This window comes from Aegilops tauschii, chromosome 7 (genome assembly GCF_002575655.3).
Source record: "Aegilops tauschii subsp. strangulata cultivar AL8/78 chromosome 7, Aet v6.0, whole genome shotgun sequence".
NCBI classification, from domain to species: domain Eukaryota; kingdom Viridiplantae; phylum Streptophyta; class Magnoliopsida; order Poales; family Poaceae; genus Aegilops; species Aegilops tauschii.
The window spans coordinates 544417169-544441114 of record NC_053041.3 but is presented as its reverse complement, the minus strand read 5'-3'; the positions used below and the strand labels follow the sequence as shown (position 1 = coordinate 544441114).

At 45.2% G+C, this 23946-nt stretch overlaps 1 protein-coding gene and 1 long non-coding RNA gene across 6 annotated transcripts; one reads left to right on the top strand and one right to left on the bottom strand.

Annotated features, from left to right (window-relative positions):
* Positions 1-1162: 1162 nt before the first annotated feature.
* Positions 1163-6383, bottom strand: LOC109776266 (uncharacterized). Its single transcript, XR_012189635.1, has 3 exons — positions 5722-6383; positions 4267-4380; positions 1163-2087 (listed from the first exon to the last, which is right to left on the bottom strand). It is a non-coding gene; the product is annotated as an uncharacterized lncRNA (long non-coding RNA).
* Positions 6384-8698: 2315 nt separating this feature from the next.
* LOC109747525 (uncharacterized) lies at positions 8699-13658 on the top strand. Of its 5 annotated transcripts, none has more exons than XR_012189631.1 (11): positions 8699-9278; positions 9398-9499; positions 10063-10333; positions 10434-10499; positions 10717-10952; positions 11348-11456; positions 11566-11645; positions 11821-11924; positions 12346-12902; positions 12974-13042; positions 13147-13658. XR_012189631.1 is itself a non-coding variant. In XM_073505112.1 (4 exons), the coding sequence occupies exons 2-4, from the start codon at positions 10095-10097 to the stop codon at positions 11823-11825; spliced, it is 480 nt and encodes a 159-aa protein (XP_073361213.1). In that variant the 5' UTR covers positions 8704-9499; positions 10063-10094; the 3' UTR covers positions 11826-11894. The 5 variants fall into 5 exon arrangements, 1 of the variants encoding a protein (XP_073361213.1); XR_012189632.1 differs by having other exon boundaries at positions 8753-8913; XR_012189633.1 differs by lacking the exons at positions 8699-9278; positions 9398-9499; positions 10434-10499 and having other exon boundaries at positions 10175-10333.
* Positions 13659-23946: the final 10288 nt, after the last annotated feature.

Below are 23946 nucleotides of genomic sequence, written 5' to 3'. Positions count from 1 at the left end.
CAGGTGACCCGAGAAAGGAGGCGGGATACGGGGCCAACCCATGGTGAGGTGGGAGGAGCTGGAAGTCCAGATCAGGGTCTCAGCGTGGTTCGCCATGGGGATCCACGGTGATGTATGGCGACTCGCTTGGGGGAGGGAGGTTGGAGCGCCGGCATCATCCAAGAGAGGCGAGTGGTGGAAAGAGGCGGGGTGCGAGCTCGGGAACGGCGGCGGCGGGCGAACTCAGGAATGGCTATGGCGGCGCACTAGCTCAGGAACGACGACACGCGCGAGCGCAGGTGCCAGCGACGCGTGGAGGTGTGTGGATCCCGGTGGCGGCGTTGGTGAGAAGTTGGCGGTGCAGGAAGGTGGGTCGCGGCGGCGGTGGTGCGCAGGCGACGACGCAGGGATGTGGCGGGGCGGGCACGGGGCTGCTTGGGCGCGGCGGCGAGGATCTGGGAGGTCGCCGCGGCAGCGGGGGATCTAGGGAGATAAGACGGGGTGTTCTTTTTGTTTTGGGAAGTTCGGGAGGGCCCTATTGGGCCCTATATAGGGGTTGTGATCCGAATAGTTATTCTAATCTGGATTAGAATAGTGTTACTCTCTCTCTCTCTCTCTCTCTCTCTCTCTCTATATATATATATATATATATATATATATATATATATATATATATTCTTACGGCCTCTTTTTATGTCAAAAATAAGACAAAAATATATATATTAATGCTATTCATCACCCAGGGTGCAGAATAAGTTATTCTTCACCCGAGGTAATCTTACGATCACTTCATAATTAAATTACATTTGGAATTCAAATAGTTACATTCATATTGATTTACTACGTAAAATTTGGTATAGGAGAAAAAATATAGGTCATAAGACAAGAAAATTAGGAGTTTATGTATATTTTACACTATGTTTTTACGTTTGTAATTTATATTACATAAAATATTTTTGACGGTGATTATATATTTTCTTACGGCCTCTTTTTATGTCAAAAATAAGACAAAACTTACGGAACGTAAAATCATTGGTGGTAAAATAGAAGGGAGTGAAGAATAACTATTCCTCACCCAGGGTGACGAATAGTCAATCCAGGGTTGACAAATACAGTGTGAGGAATTCTTATTCCTCACCCCAGCCCAATCTCACCGGCAAGACTTGAAAGCGTGAGAAAGAAAATACTTAAGGTAAGATTACAGTGGGGAGAAAAGAGACTGGTCTCCCATCGCACAAAGAGAAACACGTAATCTTATGGAATGCATGCTTGTAAGTTCCGTCATGTCCATGAAACGTGCACCAAAATCATGCTATAAAAACGAAAGATAGTTACGGCAATGAATGGGGAGGTGTTCATAATTTTCTTTATATGATATAAGAAGCCTGCATTCCTATATTGTATTTTCTCTTAAGTAATTTTATGACCCGTATAAAATAGCATACATGAGGCATTTGGATGTCCATGGCGTGAGAAAAATCTGTACAGGAGGCATTTGGACAACCATGACGTAAGAAAAATCTGTAGCCAACGTACAGATTATTGGAACCTCTTAAAAGGTGATAATCAGGCCCGTGAGAGGCATTAATGTACAGAATTTGAGAGCAAGACAAGAACTAACCTGGTGGCCTTTAAATCACACTGCATGGAATAACAACGACATGGCCCAGGAATAACAAAGCCAAATAAATATATTCCATGTAGAAAAAAAAACTGATGATTCCACAAAATATCTCACGTAATAAAAATCATCCATACGAATACAAATGAAATTCCATTGGAGAAACTAAATGCCACTTGGCACTCGGTAACCAGCAGCAGGAAAAATCACAAATCATTACTACAAAACTGAATACTACTGGGCTAATTACATCAAGATGCAAAGAGATTTGGAGGCGCAACTTCAGTGCCATCGTACAGGTTTCAGCTTGGTCTTCAAGCTGCTTAATTTGCAGGGGGGCAAAGATTTCTCATCAATTTCATCTGTCCAACAATCTCTCCGGCGACCGGAACATTCATATCCATGGGTTGGAAGCAACATCGTATCCTATTAATAGATCTGAAGCCTTTATGTTCACTTTTCTTCTCGCCAATCCTGAATTTTGCTACTGTAAAGGAAGGTCCCAAAATTTGAATCTAACATTACTTGCACCCGCCAAACAATAAAATAAGAAGACATGTTCCAGAAATCCACTCCAGTTAGAAATAAAATACTGTACATTCTATCCCTTGTATATTAGCAGTCATCCACTTGAATAGACACTTGAAAAAACATACTCCGCTGTGAGAAGCATACCAACAAACAGGTAGAGGCCGCCAAGGCGCCAACACGCAAGAACATATAACATTCGTGGATTATCTGAATGATGCAGTAAACCAAACAGAGCAAAAACTAATATAAATATGCAAATGATCAAAATGAGCAGATTATACAAGAACAAAGGGAACCTTAAACTTCTGATTTCCTCTTCGTATACTAATAAAAATTCTGTAAGATTATGAGCTAAAAGCTTGTCATGATAATTTAAACTCATACCCAAATTTGTACACAACATTTTCTTTTTCAAGGAACATAAGAAAAGGAATCATACAAACTAGTCTGTAGCCGGGAATTTCAATCAGTAATGGAGATGCATGCCATCAGTCTATCTAGTCTAGATTAAAACAAGCTAGTAGTCAAAATAAACCATCACAGGAAGCCCGAAGTCACTGAAGATTGATTTTTGGGGACAAAACCTACTCTTTTCAGTCACCTAAATCTACAGTTTCATTTATTGAGAAATCAAACCTTTTTTTTTTGAAGCATCAAAGACAGTAGGAAAGATTCGTACAATCCTGCTGACATGTATTAACTCATGAATCACAATTTACAATTAAATGCTGGAGTCTCACCCTATTCCTTCTCTCCCCATGATTGAGGAAAAGGTTATAGAGTAACCGCAAAGAGAAGGAGCTCTAAACTAGAGAATTTACAAAAGAGTTTATAAAGGGCCCTAGGGTAGGTTTGGTTCTGTGAAATGGTACTAATACTCCCCCCCCCCCCCCCTCTTCCCCCCTCAATCATGCACTGTATCAAGCTTTTTAAGACATCACGTGTGTGGTATATGACAACGCTGAACACTCTTCCTCCCGTAATCAATGGAGGATGGAAACAATAGCAATTTCTTATTATAAGGAGATGGGCGCAAAGTAATATGAATGTATAACCATAGTCATAAACTATGAATTGACATGTACATGTCGAGTAAAGTTAAATTAGAAATGACACTATTTATGAACAAAAACAAGAAAAAACTCTGACTAAGCACATACAACTGGGGAAAAGAAAATATGACAGTCTCAGTACTAAGCTTGTCGGAGAGCTATGCCCAAAACGCCATACATCCGGGGACGAGATCAAAATATTATACAAAATGCTTCAGCTCTGCATTTGGGGACGTAATCCATCCAAATTCAGGAAACTATATTTCTTATAGAATCTAACTTAATTCAAGCAGATATTACAGTTATTTTGCACTCCTGAAAATCAAAACTGAACTCTGGGATCAGAATTCATGTTATCTAAATATTACAGTTTGGACAGGACAATTGTAGAACCTTCAGCCAACAATTTTTTTTTCTTCGGTCGTAGAGCTATCACTATATATTTTGGAGGCAATGTTATCCCTGTACTAACGAGAGCAAACTCGAAAACGGAAGAGCGCTACTGAATCCCCAATTTGCTGGAACTACCAAAGGCACTAGTTTTGAACGCCAATTAAATAGCTGCATAGTCCAGCCAGCTACACTGGGAGCTACAGAGTAGCTGGCTGGTAGCCTCGTACTATCGTCAGATCAAGCTAATTTTGTGGCGCACATGAACATCTCCTGAAGCGGCTGATGCAATCAAATTTGGGACTATTAAAATGAAGATGAATCGAGCCACACTCCTAACCAATCCGAATACCAATGGTTCTTGTTTTTCTTCAGGCCACCATCAAACAGGCCATAGATGAGGTGCTCTGTTTGATGGTTCAATAAATGACTCTATCTATGAACAAAAGTAATAAGATATCTGATTAAGCACATACAAACTACGCAAAAGAAATTATGACAGCCCGAGTACTAAGCTTGTAGGATAGCTATGCCCAAAACAAATATATTTGGGGACGAGACCAAAATAAAATACATAATGTTTCAGCTCTGCACTTGGGGACACAATCCATCCAAATATAGCTAACCAATTTTCTTACTGAATCTAACTTAATTCAAGCAGATACTTGGCATGGGAGAGTAAACTACACATACATGACGGAGAGGGGGCGATACTGAAGAACTCCGATGGTGAACACCTAGTTGCTGACCGTTGTCGTGGGAGTAGATGCAGCCCGCATCAAACATAATGCCAACCACCACCGTACCCTAACAATGATTGCCAGTGATGTTAAAATATTATACAAGAACATAAGTTCTATATGAAAACAGCAAATAAACACATAATTCGAGCAGATATATTGGATGGGAGAATAAGACACATACTCATATAAATTGATGGAGAGGGGGCGATACTGATTGTATTACTATGGTCATAGCAAGTGATAAGTAAAAGTGCACTGGGATTTCCTTTTTGAAGTTATTACTTCATACAATTTCTTATTTATCCAGTAATCTATGTGGAGACTGTTCGAGCTAACTCAGCACTTCCTTAATCCAGTTATAGATGACCTGGTAGCCCTTCATAAATTTTCATGTTATGAAGAAAGTTTCAGGCAGCTAATTCAATATTTACGCAGAGACATCAGGCTAGCTGAAACCAAAACAAAGTGAACACGGCGATGGTCATAAGTCTATTTGATTATTATTTTTCTCCACGCCTTAAATCTGAACTGAACTCTTAGATCACGATTCATGTCATCTAAATATTACAGTTTGAACAGGACAATGGTGGAACTTTGAGCAAACAATTTTTTTTCATTGGTTTGTAAAGTTATCACTATATATTTTGGAGGCAAAGCTATCCCTGTACTAAGGAGAGAAAACTCGAATACAGAAAAACACCCATAAGCTTTATACTGAATCCCTGATTTGTTGGAACAACCAAAGACAATAGTTCCGAATTCCAATTAGATAGCTGCATAGTACAGCCTGCTACACTAGGAGCTAGGGAGTATGCCTACTCGTACTATCTTAAGATCAAGCTAATTTTGTGGCGCACCATGGCCATCTCCTGAAGCGGCTGATGCAAACCAAAATTTGGGACTAATAAACCGAAGAGCATTCAAACAACACTCCTAAAATTCGGAATACCAATGGTTCTGGTTTTGCTTCAGGTTCAGGCTACCATCAAACAAAGCACCTCATATATGGCATGTTTGGCAAATGATGGGGAGAGCAATAGGAGATTAAAGGAGGGAGTTAGAAGGCCCCCCTGGGTCTGTCTACCCCCGCCTCAGCAGCCTGATATTTAATCAACAACCCAACCTGAACTTGAGTGAGAAAACATTCTCCTAGATCCTGAATATACAGTAGATGTTTCCTTACTGGGAACAACCTTATACAAGAAAGCACAGCCGAAGCATGAACCTAGCAAGTAAGTAAGTAAATGTCTAAGGTAGTCAGATATGATTGCAATTCTTTATCACTTCACTGATGAGGCTTGGTGCACACTTCTCTTCCTATATAATATGCTAATTAATCTAAATGCAGTAGCAAAGTGACTAATAAGAAGATACAGACAAGCATCGAGAGAGAGAGAGAGAGAACCTGGGGACGGCTTGGGTGGCAGCTATGCGACAGAGGCCGTGGAACCTGTGTTGCTGCTGCTACCTTGCATCTTAGATGGAGGAGGGCAATGGTCAGCTCGCTGGAGAGTTCACAGAGACGGCCTCGGCTTTGTCCGGGCTCCGGAGCAGTTGTGACGGAGGGGTCGCAAGCCTTGCTCCCATCAGAACCCCTCCTTCTGCCGCCGTGCGCGACGAAGAGAAGAGGAGCGTGGAGTGGAGGCAGGGGCCGCCGCCGCCGTGGCGACGAGTCCAGTGGCAAAAATAGGGGAGCACGGGTGCGGGTTATGGAGAAGGAGGTCGGGCCATGGTCCTCGTCCATCGCCACGGGCAAGGAAGGGAGCGGGGGATGGAGGCGGGTCGCCACACTGTCGCCGCCGAAGAGGCCGCCACCCGCCGTGAAGCCTCTTGCAGCACCAGCCGCTCGCCTCGGTGCTGCCTCCGGCAAACGGGGCACCACCAGTGCCACACGCATCCGTGTCCAGCAGCAGCTGCCGGCAGCTCGCCGTCGAAACCTCCCGCCGCTCGCCTCCGAAAAACTGCTCGCCGGTTAGATCCAAAATGCCGGGGTTATCCATTCTTCTTTTCTTTTTTCTTTTTTTACTTTTGATCGACGGGAAGAGTGGATTAACCGTCGCCTTCAAAAAAAAAACTTGACCGGACAGCGGTGCGGCTTGAGCCGTGTAGAGCGATTGCGATGGAGCCAGGGTCTCGGTTGGGTGCGGCCGTTCGACCCGGGTGAGGAATGAGTAATTCTTCACCCTGGGTTACTAATAGACCTTTTATATATATATATATATATATATATATATATATATATATATATATATATATATATATATATATATATATATATATATATATAAGCACGGATTGACTTTGTCGGGTTCACCATCATAATATGCTTTTTTCTTATGTCATAATATGCTTTTACGATTTGTATAGACAAAATCGTAATATAAACGAGGTGGTACTAAAACGCTTGCGAAAAAGTCCTTATATTTTTTCGATGGTACTATTTTTCTGCCCACCTCACGATTGTTCACGCAGTCGGGCAACTCATCCAGCCAAGTTATATGCCAAATTCGATTCTTTTTTCTAACTAAGACTGGCCCACAAGGCCACGTCCAGTTAAGCTAGACGAACGATGAATTGGAGATAACCACGACCTGACTTTATCTGCTTGGTCTTTTCGTACATCGCTCCCCTGCTACCGTGTTACCCAATACGTACTATTTTTTCTTCGTGACTCTAGAGGACGAGGACAGGTGGAGTCGAACACCGATATCCCTGGCCGACTTCCCAATTCCTCCCATAAATATCGTCTCGGCAGAGACGGAGGCCTGGATATGTGAAGGCGGTGCATCAACAGACGGCCGTGCCGGCAATGATAGGTGCCATATAGGAACTTGCCGATGTCGTCCGTTGTGTCGTCATCAGCTGAAAGTCGAGGAGCCAGAGGATCTCCCTCCTCCTAGCCGACAGTCGGACCGCCGTCATGCTATCCGCCGGCGCATGAGCAAGATGCCCTCCATCCGCCTCGCCAACAGACGGTTCGCCGTCGTGCCATGCCTACATGGTCCCGGTCCGCGATGAACGCCGCCAGCCGATGCACTGGTCGAACGAGATATCGTACAACACTCGGCATCGTGTGTGGCCACGACTGCGCACGCCTGTCCTTCCCGATCAGGTCGCACCGTAGGAGGACAATGATTTCGCATGTAAGACACCTCCACGGACTGCATCCGCACTCCAGCCGTCTCGTGCCCGGCGGCAGCGGCCAAGACAGCACAGCGGGAGGCAGAGGTGGCGTTGCCGGGGCGGCGGGGTTCAGAGGATAAGTAGACGATTGTGGTAGCAGCGACGAACAGGCTGGAGGAATTAGTGATGTGTACTTGCAGTTTTCATGAACGACAAATTAACACGGCTTGTGGACACTAATAGGTTTCTTTCATTAACATGGAACACATTGACGTTTAAACATCTTCTCTTTCCCATTACAATGTCCTGTTCTACGTTTTTATGTAGTAGATCAAATAGCAGACCTCCCATAAAAAAGAAGCAGAGATGCTTAAATTATGGCCACGGCCGAGCTATTCTGTTGCCGTGTCCTCATGTGAATGTGTGTGTTGTCGGAGTCGAACTGGTGTTTAGAAAAAAAAACAGGAGCCTTCATACCTATCACGCTCAAATGGCATGCAATCATGCATGTACGCGCAAATTGAAAGCTTAATGAGTGATATTAAATAATGAGTTCCCCTAAAAAAGGATATTAAATAATGAGTGTGATTTTTGTATCCTTTATATTCGACTAATAGATGGAAATGTGTATTTCATTAGATGATTTGTTAACAATTTAGATTTTTGTTGCAAATAATAATATTTCACTTTTTCTGATCAACTACTCCAATTATTGAGGTCAATGTTGGAGTACGACTTTACCGAGTTAAAATATGTTGTTTGTAAGAGATTTTGTATTCTTTACCAATACATGGACACCATAGAGTAGCTTATTGAGGACGCCCTCACGCCTAGCTTAAGTGGAATGTGTTTTTAAGTTATAAACATTTTCTTGTATTGGTATGGTTTAATGGATGGATGAGCTCGTCGCCTTGGGATTGACCATGTTCAGATCCCTTACGACCTGTTAGACCGTTGGTGACGGTGGAAAAGAGGATAAACGTCGACAAATGGGGTGTCACGTTGAAATAGATGTCGTGGGCTGTGTGGGGAGGTGTTGGGAATGGGATTATGATTTTTTTTTCCTAATGCAGCGCACGGACATATTTGCTAGGACTCAACAAAATATTGTGACCCGCCGGAAAAACAATATCATTGGAAGCTAGGCGTCGATGGAGACGTCAAGGTCACACGTCCACCACAAATTTGCATTGTTGTTTTTTTCCGTTGCAACGCACGGACTTTTTGCTAGTATATATGTATATATAAAAGGCTGGACTATTCTGTTACCGTTCGGCCCTATAACACCCCCGACGCGCTCCTAACCTTCCGGCCGCCCCCAACCATCTCCAACCCCGGCGCATCCCAGCCCCGGCGCCCCACCCCGGCGCATCCCAGCCCCAGCGCCCCCCTTCCCGGCGACCCCAGCCCCGGCGCGCCTCAGCCCCGGCGCCCCCAGCCCCGGCGACCCTAGCCCCGGCGCGCCTCAGCCCCGGTGACTCCCATCTCCGGCCTCCTCCCTCCGTCGCCGCCGCGCCTCTCGCCACCTCCCTCCGCCACCAACCCAGATCCCTCCGAGCACCGTGCGCCATCTCCTGCGATTCCCGCCACCGCCTGTTTCTAGCGCGGCTCTCCGCCTCCCAGCGACGACGAGGAAGATGACGGGGGAGCTGCCCGTCTTAACGCATGGCGCCCCTGGTCCTTGGATCCCCGCTCCCCTCCGGCTACCCTACTCGCTCGCCCGGCGCTCGCTCCGGTGACCAGCCGCGCGTCACACGATAGATCCCCAAGCTCCTTCACATTCAGCGCCGCCGCCACGCAACCTCATCTCCGTTTTCTCTTCATTACGACCTGTAGCCTGTAGGAGTTTCTTCAGCTGCGGTTCAACAAGAAAACCAGCGGCAGTCCATGCACCCGTTCTATCTCTTTCCTCTCTAATGCTCTTTATCTTACTAATTTGTTTTCTATTGGAACTGCAGCCCGAGGGAGGTTGGACGGACAGCATATTGGCGATGTTGACATCAGTTTGTTTATATTGAACTGATGATCGTGTATTAGTACTACTGAAGTCAAGCAATGAGGTCTAGTTTGTTGAAATTACATATTTGGCTCGGTTATAGTTTATTCCATTGCTTTTCTTTTTCCATGCATTACTACTGAACAGAACTGAAGCACTTCTATTTGAAAAATTACAAGGAGACTTCTGCAGCCTACTAGCGTGTTCTAGCTTGCCGCTGATGTGTATTCATGCCGATGAAGCTTGCTTGCCTAGCTGCTAGCCTGATTCTTGTTCTGTTATGGGCACCGTGGTTATTTGAACTTTAATTGCAGCTACTATTACAGTGTGTGTGTACATGACTGAAACTGTATGATGTGTGTGCCATGGTTACCTGAACTTCAATTCTAGCTACTATTCAAATCTAATACTAGCACGTACAAGACTGGACTCGTACTAGTGCGTACTAGTGTGCCATTTTGCTTATTCTTTCCTTGGACTTTGCATGCGCTCTATTCTTTCAGAGATATGTTCAAAGCTAGTTCCTCAGAGGTGTATTCTTTCATAGATATGTTAAAGCTAATTCTTTATTCTTTCAGAGATATGTTGTTTTCATACTTTCAGCTCACACTGTAGCTTTTTTTTCAGTTCAATGGATTCCAAAAAGGAAAAAATTATGGATGGGTGATGAATCAACTTCCTGTACTGTTGTGCCATTAGCATTGGACGACCCCGACCACTGGCACCACTGCTTCCCTACCTCCTGCTTGCATCGCCATCTCCCGGTGGGGCTCTGCCGCCGGAGCACCCTGGCCGTTCACAGCCACCACTCTAGGCCGTTCAACGCCATCACCCCAGGCCTTTCATTGCCAGCAGCACCCTGGATCCCACCCCTCACCCTAGGAGTTTCAGTTATCGAGTGAGTTTCTGTCCAACTTGAGCTTTCAGTACAACTTGAGCTCCCTGAGATGATCATACAATTAACTCCAAATTTCCTACATGGTCCATGTATTTTACAGCAAGTCCATGTAGTACTACATGCGAAGTACAAAAATTACTGCTAGTGAGAGTTCATTTAAATCCTGGTCAGTTCATCTCCTCAAAACATATTTACTTCTGCTCTGCTCTGATCTTTCAACTGAATTGTTGATGCTGCATCCTCTCTCTCATGATGTGATGTTGTTGCTCTCTCATAGCTAAAACATGGTCCCATAAACATCCTATAGCTGACCACAATCTGTAATTCTTAAACTACATGTTGTCCTGGTCCTTGAGCTGCTATCGCTCCACTGCCGTGTACAGGAAGTTCAACGCTGCAACTACAGGCCATTCAATCTCTCCGTCGTGGACACGCCCCTCCACCTCCTTCTGGTTGCTAGTCATCCCGGTGTGGCCAGGCCGCTGGGTTCGCCGCTGCTGCGATCAGCAGTCCAACCCGGCCGCCCCAGGCCGTTCACCGTCGCAGCTCCCTGGCCGACTGTGTCGAGCCACCTTCCGCCTGCACCTTGGGCTCCCGTATGCGTCCCCTACCCCAGCAGGTGCACACGTCACGGCCCACCGTTCCCTGTGTTGTTCTTTTGACCTTGAACTATATAGGATACAACTTTTATTTGATTTTCAGTTCACCTTTTCCGTTCTTTTCAGTTCATAAACTTTAATGTATTGATGAAATCCTGAAATATCATATGTGCACTCTACGTAATTGTTTTTATGCCTACGAACAATTCTTCACTTGTGCTGTTATGCATCAGTTTTGGTCACCAAAAAATTGGAGGTTTAGATATGGCAAAATGGATTAGAGCGCCATGTCCTCACCCAGAAGTATGAAAAAATCATTGCTTTCAGTTCTAGTAAAATGTTTTTTTTTTAAAATGGACTGCTGATTCTTTCTGTAATGGGCTTTATATATTATCTTTCCTATGTCTTACTGTAGGAAAATATGGTGGCCTTCAGCAAGTAATCTTTCTCTAACGGGCATCCTATGCCTGCGCCACCGAGAGCCTGATCCTACTTGCTGTGTGCTCACGGCAACCACAAGCATCGTAAGAAAAAGGCTCGTTGAGCTGCACTTGTTTGTACTGTCGCTCTTCCTCTGCTCCTCAAGCGCCACTGCTGTCTCGTGCTGACCTCGACGCACCGACCGTCCTCCAGGCTGCTGCTGGTTCGTGCTACATAAACAAACAGAGTTAAAGAACATAGATGAGAGGAATTCAGTTCAGGAAGATTAAAGGGTAATGTTTAGAGATGAGGCTGAGGGATCTGGTTCAACTCCCATCACCCTTGTTTGGTTTTATGACTACTTGATCGATTACTAGAAGTTCAAAACAAGATGTAGAAATTCATTTTTCCTGTGTATATAAGTTGTAGAAGTTGATGCTTAATGTTCTAGTTCGTGCTCCTCTGCAGGTTAACCTCCTGGGATACACGAAGTTTCAGTTCGTCGAGAGGCTTCCTGGAGCTTCAAAACATTTCACTTCACCTTTTTAGGCTTTTTCAGTACATCTTACAAAGTGTGTTTCCTTTCATCATTTTTATCTACTTAAAAGAAGTGTAGAAACTTGAGGAAATACCCCCAAAATCATGTGTGCCCTCAGCACTCTTCTACGTGCTTGTTCTAATGCTTATGAGAATTATTCTTCAAGGTCATAATTTGGAACTAGATAACTTTTCATAGATGATTGTACTGAAGCTAGGTGTTTAACAGAATTATTTCTCATAAGTTTGCAAATCACCTATTGGTTTGGGTTACATCTCATCCACATCTTCACGAAAAAAGTTGGAACTTGCATCTATATTTATGTTCCGGTTACCTTCGGTTAATTGTACTGAATTTGGCTAATTGTAGCTTATTAGTACTAAACTTTTGTGCATGTGCTACCTTTTGTAAAGTTCATCTTGTCTAGTATATATTACTGCTGTCGTTGATTGCAGATTTTGTTTTTGGGAATTCCACCGTTGATCCCAAGCTCCACGGGCATTTCATGCATTCGCTGGTCTGTGTGTGCAATTATTCTATTATGGAGATGTCAGTTCATTACAGCGCTACTCCGGCTTTTTTCTCCTACAACAAGACTTGCGTATGGCTACAGGTTCATATCAAGGAAGTTTAGAAAAATTGCAGCGCCTTTCAGTTCATTGTATGAAAAAAGCAAAGTTCATCTTGTCTAGTAGAGGTTGCTGCTGGTGTCCGTTCATTGTCGATTTCGTTTTGGGAAATTTCCAAAACTTACTGCTGAGAACGGATGCAGTTTGATCTTGCGCAAGTTGGAAATTCCCTGATGCTGAGTGTGTCAGTACAACCCTACGTCACACAGGGAACAGTGTGTGTACATTTTTGGATTTAATTTTGGAAGGTTCGCACATCCATATTAGAGAGATTCATTGGACATAATTTTGTAAGTTCAGAAAAAGCAATTGCTCAGTACATCACAGCAGCTCTTCAATGCAAAAAGGATGGCTCTTCTCAAGTCAGCAGCTAACTGAACTGGGTAAGTTTTCAGAAATTCATTCTAGTGTCAAACGTTGGTGAAACTCTGATTAAGACTTTTGTCCATTCCAGCAACTTCAGGGTAGCTCAGTCAAATATGGCAGCTGTGCAGTAAACAACTTCAGTTGAGAAATCAGCAAGGTCTAATGCATACTGTTTTCTATAACTCATTTCACTTCATGGTTTCTTCACATGTTTGTTGTTTCCTAATTATCCTAATTCCTAAATGTTCTACTCAACTTCAGCGCCATGCTCAGTCCAACCCCGTGGCTTCAGGGTGGCCGAGTTCGTCGCGACCATCAGTTTGGAGACCTGCGTCACTGCCCGTGTCGCTACCATGGCCACCTGCATCACTGCGTGCTCCGTCAACAGCCTCCTGCACAAGGAAAAGCAACCGGAGTAGAGGCTTTTGAGATGCTCTGTTCTAGCGAGGTGGCTGATTATGTTTGTCAGTTTGTAATACTTTGGCCGCAGTTTACTTATGTATCTTTTTCTGGCCGGAGCACGACCAGAGCTTATGTCAGTATGAACTTTGATTGTGATGGTACTACAAACTCTATAATTACTTACCTTTTATACAATCCACTTGGATTGTGCCCCTATTACCAACTGTGGTACAAAAATGCACTGTGCTCACCATTTTATTTTAGTTCATCAGTTTGTAATACTTTAAAGAGAGGAGGTAAAAGTGAACCATTTGGTTTTGTATTATAAAAAGTGTTAATGTGAGAAACTTCAAAAACATCTTGTTTAATAAGTTCTGCTTGTTCTGTGTATAGTATTTATTCAGCTAAAGAAGGTATGGTTCATACATTCTGGTCGATCTTGTTGTAATCGTCCTTGTTTTTGTGTGTTTCCTGATGCAAGTTTTGTGGTCTGTCCAGATGGGAGAAGGTGATCCGTCCAAAGTGTAATTCTGTGATGTTGACGTCCAAGTTCTACAACTGATGCAGACAAACAAAAACGGTGGTCCGTTCTACAAAGGAAAATTGGTTTTAAACGGTGGTCTGTTCGGAATAAAAGAAATGACAGAAATTCAAATTGTAAAAGTTCAAGCAAAAGGAAACCCCATGCAATTCAAATGGTAAAAGTACAAGTCATAAAATAAGAGAAGTCCAAAACATCGTTGTAAAAAAAATGTTTAGTTAAAAAAAAAGAATAAAAAAACATTTAAAAAAAATCATTCAGTTCGATGATATAAACCATGCAAGTACAGGGCCGACGATACAATAACATTCAGTTCAACAATATAAACCATGCAAGTTCAGGGCTAGGATACAGTAAACCGTTGAAAATTTACGAGAAAAATATTACCCAAAAAACAGAGCAAAGTCTAGTTAGTGAAAACACACTTAATACAAACCCATGCAAGCATCAGTACAAGTACCTTTTTTCGGAACCATTTAAAATTACTCTACGAAAATAGCTCAGTACAAACATACACATATATCAGTACGATTACTCTGTTTTTCAAACGAGAAAACAGCAGGATTCGTCATGCCGTATTCAAGATTACTATTAAACGGTTGCGAAGTAGAGAAAACGTCCAACATAACTAAGTTTCGCATTTTTGATAGCTATCCAACAGTATATTATTTGCCCCATTTTGACAAACTTTTTAAAAAAATCACATTCAAAACCAATTTTAACCGTATTTGAATTCGTATTTAAACCGTAAGGAATTAGAAAAAACTTTATATACGCAAAAGTTGCGCATTTTCCATAGCTTTCCAACGCCGTATCATTTGCGTCAATCCGACAAACCATTTGCAAAAAAAGTGAAAAAACATTTCGCCCAGAATTTCACCGTTTTTCAAATTACTTTTAAATCATATAAATTTTGAAAAAATAGTAGATATATGGAAGATGCGGATTTTCACAAGCTTTCCAACGCCATCTCATTTTCTCAATTCCAACAAACCATTTGAAAATTAAGTCCAAAATACGATTCGCGTTTTCGGTTTTGAAAAAAATGGTTTTTTCAAAACTGCTCTTAAATCATAATTTTTTTGCAATTTTTTTTATAAGATTGTAATGTGGATGTCAAGAGCTTTCCAACGATATATTACACGCCCCGTTTCGACAAAAAAAAGTGCAAAAAAATTTGAACTAAAGAAGATGATTTTTAACAGCAACAGAAGCATCAGTTCAACTGCTCGAATTTCATCAGTTCAACAGCTTGAATTCATCAGTTCAAGTAGGGTAACAGAATAATATTCTGTTACGCGTAACAAAATAGCCCAGATGTAGTATATATATATGGGTCTTTTACATCTGTGTCCCTAACTCGAACCCACTACTCACATTTGCCCCTAATTCGAAAGCCTGCTTAAAAATGCCCCTTCGCCGTTAGGTGCCCTTATAGAAATGCCCTTCCGTGCCGTTTCCGTCAGGTCAAAAGCCTTTGACCGTCTACCGGACGTTTCCTGGACATTTTACCCCTGCCTCCATGTGTCGCTTACATGTGGGGCCCACTCAAAGAAAAAATAAAAAGAAAAAACATTTTCTCTCACCCCCCCTCTCTCACTTACATATGAGCCCAACTAATAAAATGAAAAATAAAACTTGATATGGGTCAGTTATTGTTCTATTATTTTCTGAAACGTTATCTACTGATTTATTTGAGGGCTGGACCCACTAGTTAGCTTTTGTAAAACGAGTGTAATTAGAACTAATAATAGTTTAGGATAATCTGGGATTAGGCTAACTAAAAACACGCCGGCGCCAGCACACGAAGACACGACGGCGATGTACGGGAAGACGCCGGAGTAGTCGAGTGGCTGCAAGATCGGGCTTGTGAGGGTGCGGGAGAGAAGCTTCAGTGGCCTGAGGTGGCCAGAGAATGTGGGGTGCCGGGGCGGATGGGAAGTTGCGAGCTTGAGCGACGGCGACGGGGGGTGCTCGCCGACAGAGCTGCTAAGGGAGGCGAGGATAATCGGGAGCAGGCGGAGGATGTTCAGGAGGAGATTTCGAAACTCAAGAACCCGAGGTAAGGCGGCAGTGCTCAATGGTGGAGGAGATCGAGCGGTAGCGGCGTGACACCGGAGCTGGGGAAGACGAGGAAGGATCCGTCACTATGGGGCGTTTCAATCCAATTAATTGCACATGAAGATGAATCGGAGAGCGGTCGGACTATTAGACATTTTATTGGAGCTCTACACTGTCGCTGGCCGTGCGTGCGCGTCAACGCCGACGATAGTTGCTTTGCTATTCCTTGGCAAGAGAGAGAGAGAGGGAGAGGGCGGCAGAGCGCGGCGAGCTGGTGACCGGGCGCGATGAGCTGGTGGAGGAGCATGGCGAGCCAGCTCCAGTGGCGGCGCGAGGACCGGTCCGCCGGCCGTCGCATGTAGTTCGCCGGAGATGAGAGAGACCGCGAGGTCGGGAGACAGAGAGATAGCTTTTTTCTTTTCTTTATTTTTTGCTAGGCCCCACATGTAAGTTAGAGAGAGATGTGGGAGAGAGGTTTTCTTTTTCCTTTTCTGGGCCCATATGTAAGTGAGAGAGAGAGAGGGGTGAGAGAAAGTGTTTTTATTTTTATTTTTTCCTAAGTGGGTTCCACATGTAAGTGACACATGGAGGCAGGGGCAAAATGTCCAAGAAACGTCCCGTAGACGGTCAAAGGCCTTTGACCTAACGAAAACGGCACGGAAGGACATTTCTATAAGGTCATCTAACGGCAGAGGGGCAAATTTGAGCAGACTTTGAAATTAAGGGCAAATCTGAGTAGGTGGTTCGAGTTAGGGACAGAAATGCAAATGTAAAAACTTTATAGAAAGAAACCATAAAAAAACTTTTATGTTATGTAAAATTACAAATGTAAAAACATAGTGTAAAATATACATAAACTGCAAATTCTCTTGTCTTGTGACATACAAAACTGAAGTGGTGGTAAATAAAATTATATATATATATATATATATATATATATATATATATATATATATATATATATATATATATAAATAGAACTTGCTAGCGCAGGAATATGAGATTATGACCAGTATAATTTTTCACAACATATCAATATAATTTTTTACAATATACTTACAAGATAGTGTCAGAATCAAGATGAATTTATTTGCTCAGATTTTTGACATTTTCAGATTAGTAGTAGGTTTTAACACAATCATAATAAAGTTATACTCCGCCGCCTCCCCCCAAACGCCATGATTCACACCGACTTTATCTAACAATTCCTAACCTTGATCAACCGAAGCAAGACTTAATTTTCTTTTACATTCATCATCTAGTCCTCCAAAATGAAAATTTAACACCATTCATGATAACAAATTATGATGAGAACAATTATCAAGTAGAGAGTTGTACCTTTGATAAGTCTCGACAAGACTTTCACCTAATTTTTTTTGAAGTTCACGATCATGCACCTCGCTCTATAAGTCTTCTTTTGTGAGTAAAAGCGAGCCAAGCATCGGAAATTCAATTCGGCTCTCGGGAGCACGTGCTCCCGGGCCCAAAAATAATTTTTGAAATGTCAAAAAAATCAAAACAAAATTTTTGTGTGTTGTTAGTCACATCCAAATGCTACATGCAAATTTTGAGGCAAAAAGGTTAAGCATTTTGGCATGTGCAAAAAAAAAACACACACACCAAATGTCACCCCCAAATGTCACCCCAAATTTGTTCTCCCAAGTGGCTCATCATTCTTAAATCTTTTCTTCTCCCGGGTGGCTCGTCATTTCTTCTCCCAAGTGGCTCATCATTCTTAAATCTTTCCCAAGATCATTTCATTCTTATTCTAGCCAAACCCTAAAATTCTTTTTCTCAGGAATATTCCTTTTTCTATTAAAGGAATAACCTTGTTTGCCCTAGGTTGTGAAGCATCCTATATCTCTGTCTGCCACAAAACTCCCAATAAATTCTCATAATTCATTTGGGTCATATATTGCTCAAATATGCCCAAATATTTCCTTGCGAAGTTCAAAAATAATTCTTCAATATTTATTCTTCATTTCTGTATAGTGTGGTTTTTTGTGAAATAAGTGTCATTTATCTTATCTTGTTTGCTCCCAAACTCTTTGGGAATGCTTTTACATCCAAATCATTGCCTCATGCCAAAATTCAACTTCATTTGCCTAGTGAATCTTTCTTGTCAATTTTTCAAAGTTTCTATCAAACAGAAGCCATCGTAAAGGAAGTACTATCTAGGAGTACCCAAACGAGTTGAAATTTTGCACACTTTTTAATGTGCTAATATTATCACACTCCACCAATTTTCAGCTCCATCCAATCATCTATGGGAGCACAGGATCAAATCTTTGCTTCTATCAATATTTTCAGGTTGTGAAGCAAGTATATATTTTATATTGCTTCATTTTGGCTGAAAATTTACCAGAGCATTCTCATGACCATAAAACCTCTCTCCATCAATTTTGGGATCAATTCATCAAGCCCATATTTCTCTAGAATTTTCTCAAGTTTCTGGTGTGACGCCCCCGATTTGACCATACACTAATCATACACGCAAACGTGTACGATCAAGATCAGGGACTCACGGGAAGATATCACAACACAACTCTACAAATAAAAATAAGTCATACAAGCATCATAATACAAGCCAGGGGCCTCGAGGGCTCGAATACAAGTGCTTGATCATAGACGAGTCAGCGGAAGCAACAATATCTGAGTACAGACATAAGTTAAACAAGTTGCCTTAAGAAGGCTAGCACAAACTGGGATACAGATCGAAAGAGGCGCAGGCCTCCTGCCTGGGATCCTCCTAAGCTACTCCTGGTCGTCGTCAGCAGCCTGAAGGTAGTAGTAGGCACCTCCAGCGTAGTAGGAGTCGTCGTCGACGGTGGCGTCTGGCTCCTGGGCTCCAGCATCTGGTTGCGACAACCAGAAAGAAAGGAAGGGGGAAAAGAGGGGGAAATGCAACCGTGAGTACTCATCCAAAGTACTTGCAAGCAAGGATCTACACTACATATGCATGGATATATGTGTAAAGGGCCATATCAGTGGACTGAACTGCAGAAAGCCAGAATAAGAGGGGGATAGCTAATACTGTCGAAGACTACGCTTCTGGCCATCTCCATCTTGCAGCATATAGAAGAGAATAGAGTGAAGTCCTCCAAGTAGCAGCGCATAGCATAATCCTACCCGGCGATCCTCTCCTCGTCGCCCTGTTAGAGAGCGACCACCGGGTTGTATCTGGCACTTAGAAGGGTGTGTTTTATTAAGTATCCGGTTCTAGTTGTCATAAGGTCTAGGTACAACTCCAAGTCGTCCTGTTACCGAAGATCACGGCTATTCGAATAGATTAAACTTCCCTGCAGGGGTGCACCACATAACCCAACACGCTTGATCCCATTCGGCCGGACACACTTTCCTGGGTCATGCCCGGCCTCGGAAGATCAACACATCACAGCCCTACCTAGGCACAACAGAGAGGTCAGCCCGCCGGTCTAATCCTAAGAGCACAGGGGTCTGGGCCCATCGCCCATAGCACACCTGCACGTTGCGAGGGCGGCCGGAAGCAGAACTAGCCCCCTTAATACAAGAGCAGGCTTACGTTCCAATCCGGCGCGCGCCGCTCCGTCGCTGACGTCAAGAAGGCTTCGGCTGATACCACGACGCCGGGATACCCATAACTACTCCCACGTAGATGGTTAGTGCGTATAGACCAAATGGCCAGAATCAGATCAAATACCAAGAACTCGTAAGCGTGTTATTTTGCAGTAACCGCGGACGCCGACCAGGGCCAGGCCCACCTCTCTCCTAGGTGGTCTCAACCTGCCCTGTCGCTCCGCCACAAAGATCCACACAGAGGGCCGTTGGGACAAAGGTCCTTTCAGCCCCCAATCCGTGAATCACTCACGGGTACTCTTCGAGCAGACCCGACTTTAGTCACCACATGTGTCATGTATCATATGTATATAGTATATACCCGTGATCACCTCCCGAGTGATCACGGCCCAATAGTATAGCATGGCAAACGAACAAGAATGTAGGGCCACTGATGAAATACTAGCATCCTATACTAGGCAAGTAGGATTGCAGGTAATGGTAACAACAGTAGTAGCAAGGACAGGCTATGCATCAGAATAGGATTACGGAAAGCAGTAACATACTACACTACTCTAATGCAAGCAGTATAGAGGAGAGTAGGCGATATCAGGTGATCAAGGGGGGGGGGCTTGCCTGGTTGCTCAGACAAGAAGAAGGGGTCGTCAACACCGTAGTCGGTCGGGGCACCAGCAGCAGCGTCGGTCTCGGTGTCTAGCGAGAGAAGAGGGGGAAGAAACAATAAATATAATGCAAACATATGCATGACGATGCATGACAGAGAAAGCGCGGTGTTAGGTGTGCCCTAACGCGGTAAGGGGTGATACCGGCGAAGGGGGGAAACATCCGGGAAAGTATCCCCGGTGTTTCGCGTTTCTCGGACAGATGAAACGGAGGGGGAAAGTTGCATGTTCGATAGGTTAGGGAGGTGTGGTGGACGAACAGGATGCGTATCCGGAATCGTCTCGTCGTTCTGAGCAACTTTCATGTAGAAAGTATTTTCATCTGGGCTACGGTTTATTTTATATTGATTTTAAAAGAATTTATTAATTTAGTTAATTAATCAATTAATTGATTATTTTTATTATTAAACGTTCTAGGGGCGGGCCGGCGGCAGTGGCACGGTAGTACCGCGCTGGTAAGCGGTAGTACCGCGCGGGCGGCGAGCGCGATGTGTGCGTGCGTGGCCGTCGGGGACGGAAGGCGCGGCGGACGCAGCCGGCGAGCAGCGCGCGGGCGGCAAAGGGGCGCGGCGCGGCAGCAGGGCGAGCGCGGGAGCAATGGGCGGCGCAGCGCACGTCCAGGGCGCAGCGGGCGCACGCACGCGCGGACAGACGCGACCAGCGTTCGGAGGGGGGGAAGACGGACGGGGCCCGACGAGGAGCTCACCGCGGTGGGGTAGGGTCCAGGGCAGCGGGGTTCGGGGAGGAAGGCGGGGACGACCGCGAAGGGGAGGCAGGCCGGCGAAGGAGCTCCGGCGAGGCGGCAGCGTCCTGGCGCGGGGGAGGCGACGGGCAATCCGGGCGGCGGCGGCGGCGGTTCGATCCGGCGGCTCGGGGTCGGTGACGAGGCGGCAGCGCGGTCCAGCGGCGGGACGGCGAGGCGGCGACCTGGGCGGCGGCGGCGGCGGTCTCCGGGAGGCAGCGTACGGGGCGGGGAGCGCCGGCGTCGGGGGAGTGCCCCGATCCAGATCCAGGGGGATCGGGGGAAGTGGGGGGGGGCGAGGGGGCGAGTGGGAGGGCTAGGGTTTCCCTAGTGGGGGGATAAGGAGGCAGGGTGGGCCGGCCTGGCGGCCTGGTGGCCTGCTGGGCCGAGGCCCAGTGGGGGGTGTTTTTTTTTTGTTTTTTGTTTTTAATTTTCTGTTCTTTTATTTCTTTTCTGTTGTATTTGATTTAGGGCATTTAGGTAATTTATAAAATTGTGTTTTCTACACCATAATTACCATGGCAATATTTGGCACCCACCGAACATTTTTGTTTTGATGTTTGAGAACTTTTATCGTTTGATTTAATTTTAAATTTGAATTTGACTTGGTTTCGAAATGCTGCGAGGTTAGCAACAGTAACTGCGGTGACGTGGCAAGATTAGCGTGAGATTACTGTAGCATGATTATCCGGGCGTTACAAATCTCCTCCACTACAAGAAATCTCGTCCCGAGATTTTAGGAGGTAGAAGGAAACAGTGCGGGGTATTCATCACGCAGGCGATCCTCACGTTCCCAAGTGGCTTCGTCTTCAGAGTGATTCGACCACTGGACTTTGAGGAACTTGATAGCCTTCTGACGTGTGCGGCGTTCAGCTTGGTCGAGAATGCGGACCGGATGCTCTTTATAGGAGAGGTCCTGCTGCAATTCGAGCACTTCATGATCCACTGCTCGGATTGGGTCCTTGAAGCAACGGCGGAGTTGTGACACGTGGAACACATCGTGAACCTGAGAAAGGTTCGGCGGAAGCTCCAGTTGATATGCCACTTTTCCACGCCTTTCAAGAATAGTGAATGGGCCAATATAGCGAGGAGGATCCCCTCGTCGTCGCCTTCAACCTGGACCCCTCTCCCCCTCCGTCAGCTTCCTCGTCGGCACTCGCTGCCACGCACCCACAGGAGAACAACGACCGACATGGCTCTATTCGCGCTCGGCTTCTTCCTCCCCGTGCCCCTTGGCCTCCCGTCGCCTACACCGAGCTCGCGTGCGTGCCCATGTGTCCGTGGCTCCGGCCACACGTCTAAGGCGACGCCAGCGCAACACCTCGTCCCCCGGCTATTTATAGCCAGCCCCGAGGCCTCTCGACCGCGTCAGCCACTCCCTCTCGCTCCCAGCATCCACCCCGACCTCTCAATCCATCGCCAGAGTCCCTCCTCGTATCAGTTGGCCGCCGTGGCCGCCGCCTCTGTTCGCTCAAATTCCGACGAGCCGCGTCTTCTCTCTCGGTTCCACCACCACCAGAGACCTCCAACACCACCCCGGAGACACCCCAGCACCTCTCCTCCTCCTCCGGCGACTCGTGCACTGCGCCCCACTCTGGCCGTAGCCGTCGTCCGTCGCGGTTGCTGTTCCGCTCAACTCCGAGCTCCCCGGCGGCTGCGTCACCTAGGGTCGGGACCGCCTCGCTCTAATGATTCCGCCGGTAGGCCGGGCTCCACCTACGGTGGCCCGTGTTGCCGGCAAATGCCGTCGGGGCCGGCCCTGCCTTCGGCCTGGTGCGAGCGATGGAGGAAGGAGATGCTTACCTGGCTAGGCGAGCCCCCCTCCCCCCCCGCCGCCACGTCATTTAAGTGGACAGGTATCCACGTAAATGCGTTTTCCAGGTTTGAAAGCGTACTTTAGTGTTTCTTTAGACCAAAATACGTTTTCACTGCTCTGAAGGCGTATTCTCTGAAAGGCGCTTTCTCTTTTCCAGCCTCTGTCCGAACCCTCTATATTGCAAACGTTCATCGGTTAAGAGCAGAAAAGCACAGAATCTATTGATTTTTTTGTCTAAAGAACGAATGGCCACAACTCTTCACCTGTAGCTCCAAATGAGGTGATTCCAAAGCCCATTTCTTCGTATCGTTGAGCCCGTTCCGATGGGATCATTTTCACCATGTGACAACATTCTGAAAATTAACATTATGCCCTTGCCCTTATTTATCCCCATCCAAGAGAGAATGTTTTCCGGTGATCCTTTCCGCGAGCTTCTCACACTTCCTCCCGGTGAATCCATCCACCCCAGGCAAGCCACACCCTCCATTTGCATGATTACAATGCAGTGACATGGTTTACTTATTTAAACTTGCTTAAAATTTGCATTGGCTACATTTGACTTGTTCATGGCATTTTCTCGGAGTGATATTCTGATCTTGCTATTGCCATAATGTTGCTTGGAGTTCCAGGACTAATATTTTGCAGCTTATGAGGATGACATGTGCCATTGGATTGTTAGTGGCTTATATTATTTTTATGATGATAGTATTTGATATCATGCTTTGGAGTATTACTTTGGATATGAAGTCATCATGTTGGATTATGGTTAGCTAGCTTACTCTTGTTATTGTATTAGTAGTATCTTGGTACTTGGATTCATTATGATAGTAGTGCTATGCTACCCTCAGAGTATTAGGTTATGACTACATTATCATCTGGATTATTTGTTAGATATTGCCATGACTTGGATTACATGTTGGTAGATGATATCAGAGTATCAGTATCGCAGATATATTTTGGGGAAAAATTCCGTCACTTCGTTGGTCAGGTGCCACCGAACCGGGCTTTTCTAGTGCAACCACATTTGCCTCTATGGGAAGGCCCTAATGCGGTCTATTGTTATGCCTCTCGCCGGTGCCTCCAACTAGGGAAGGTTAGATGCGCGCGCTGCCCTGGCCCGGTTGGCGGCAATAACCTTGCGTGCCCGGGTTGTTTGAGCGCTCTTGTCCCCGTTTGGGACTTTTTGTTTTGCCACGACGGTGGCCGTTGGATGTCACGAGGTGGCATTAGGGCCACCTAGGACTGATCCCAGAGGGGAGTTGGTCGGAGTGGCCGGGAGAGT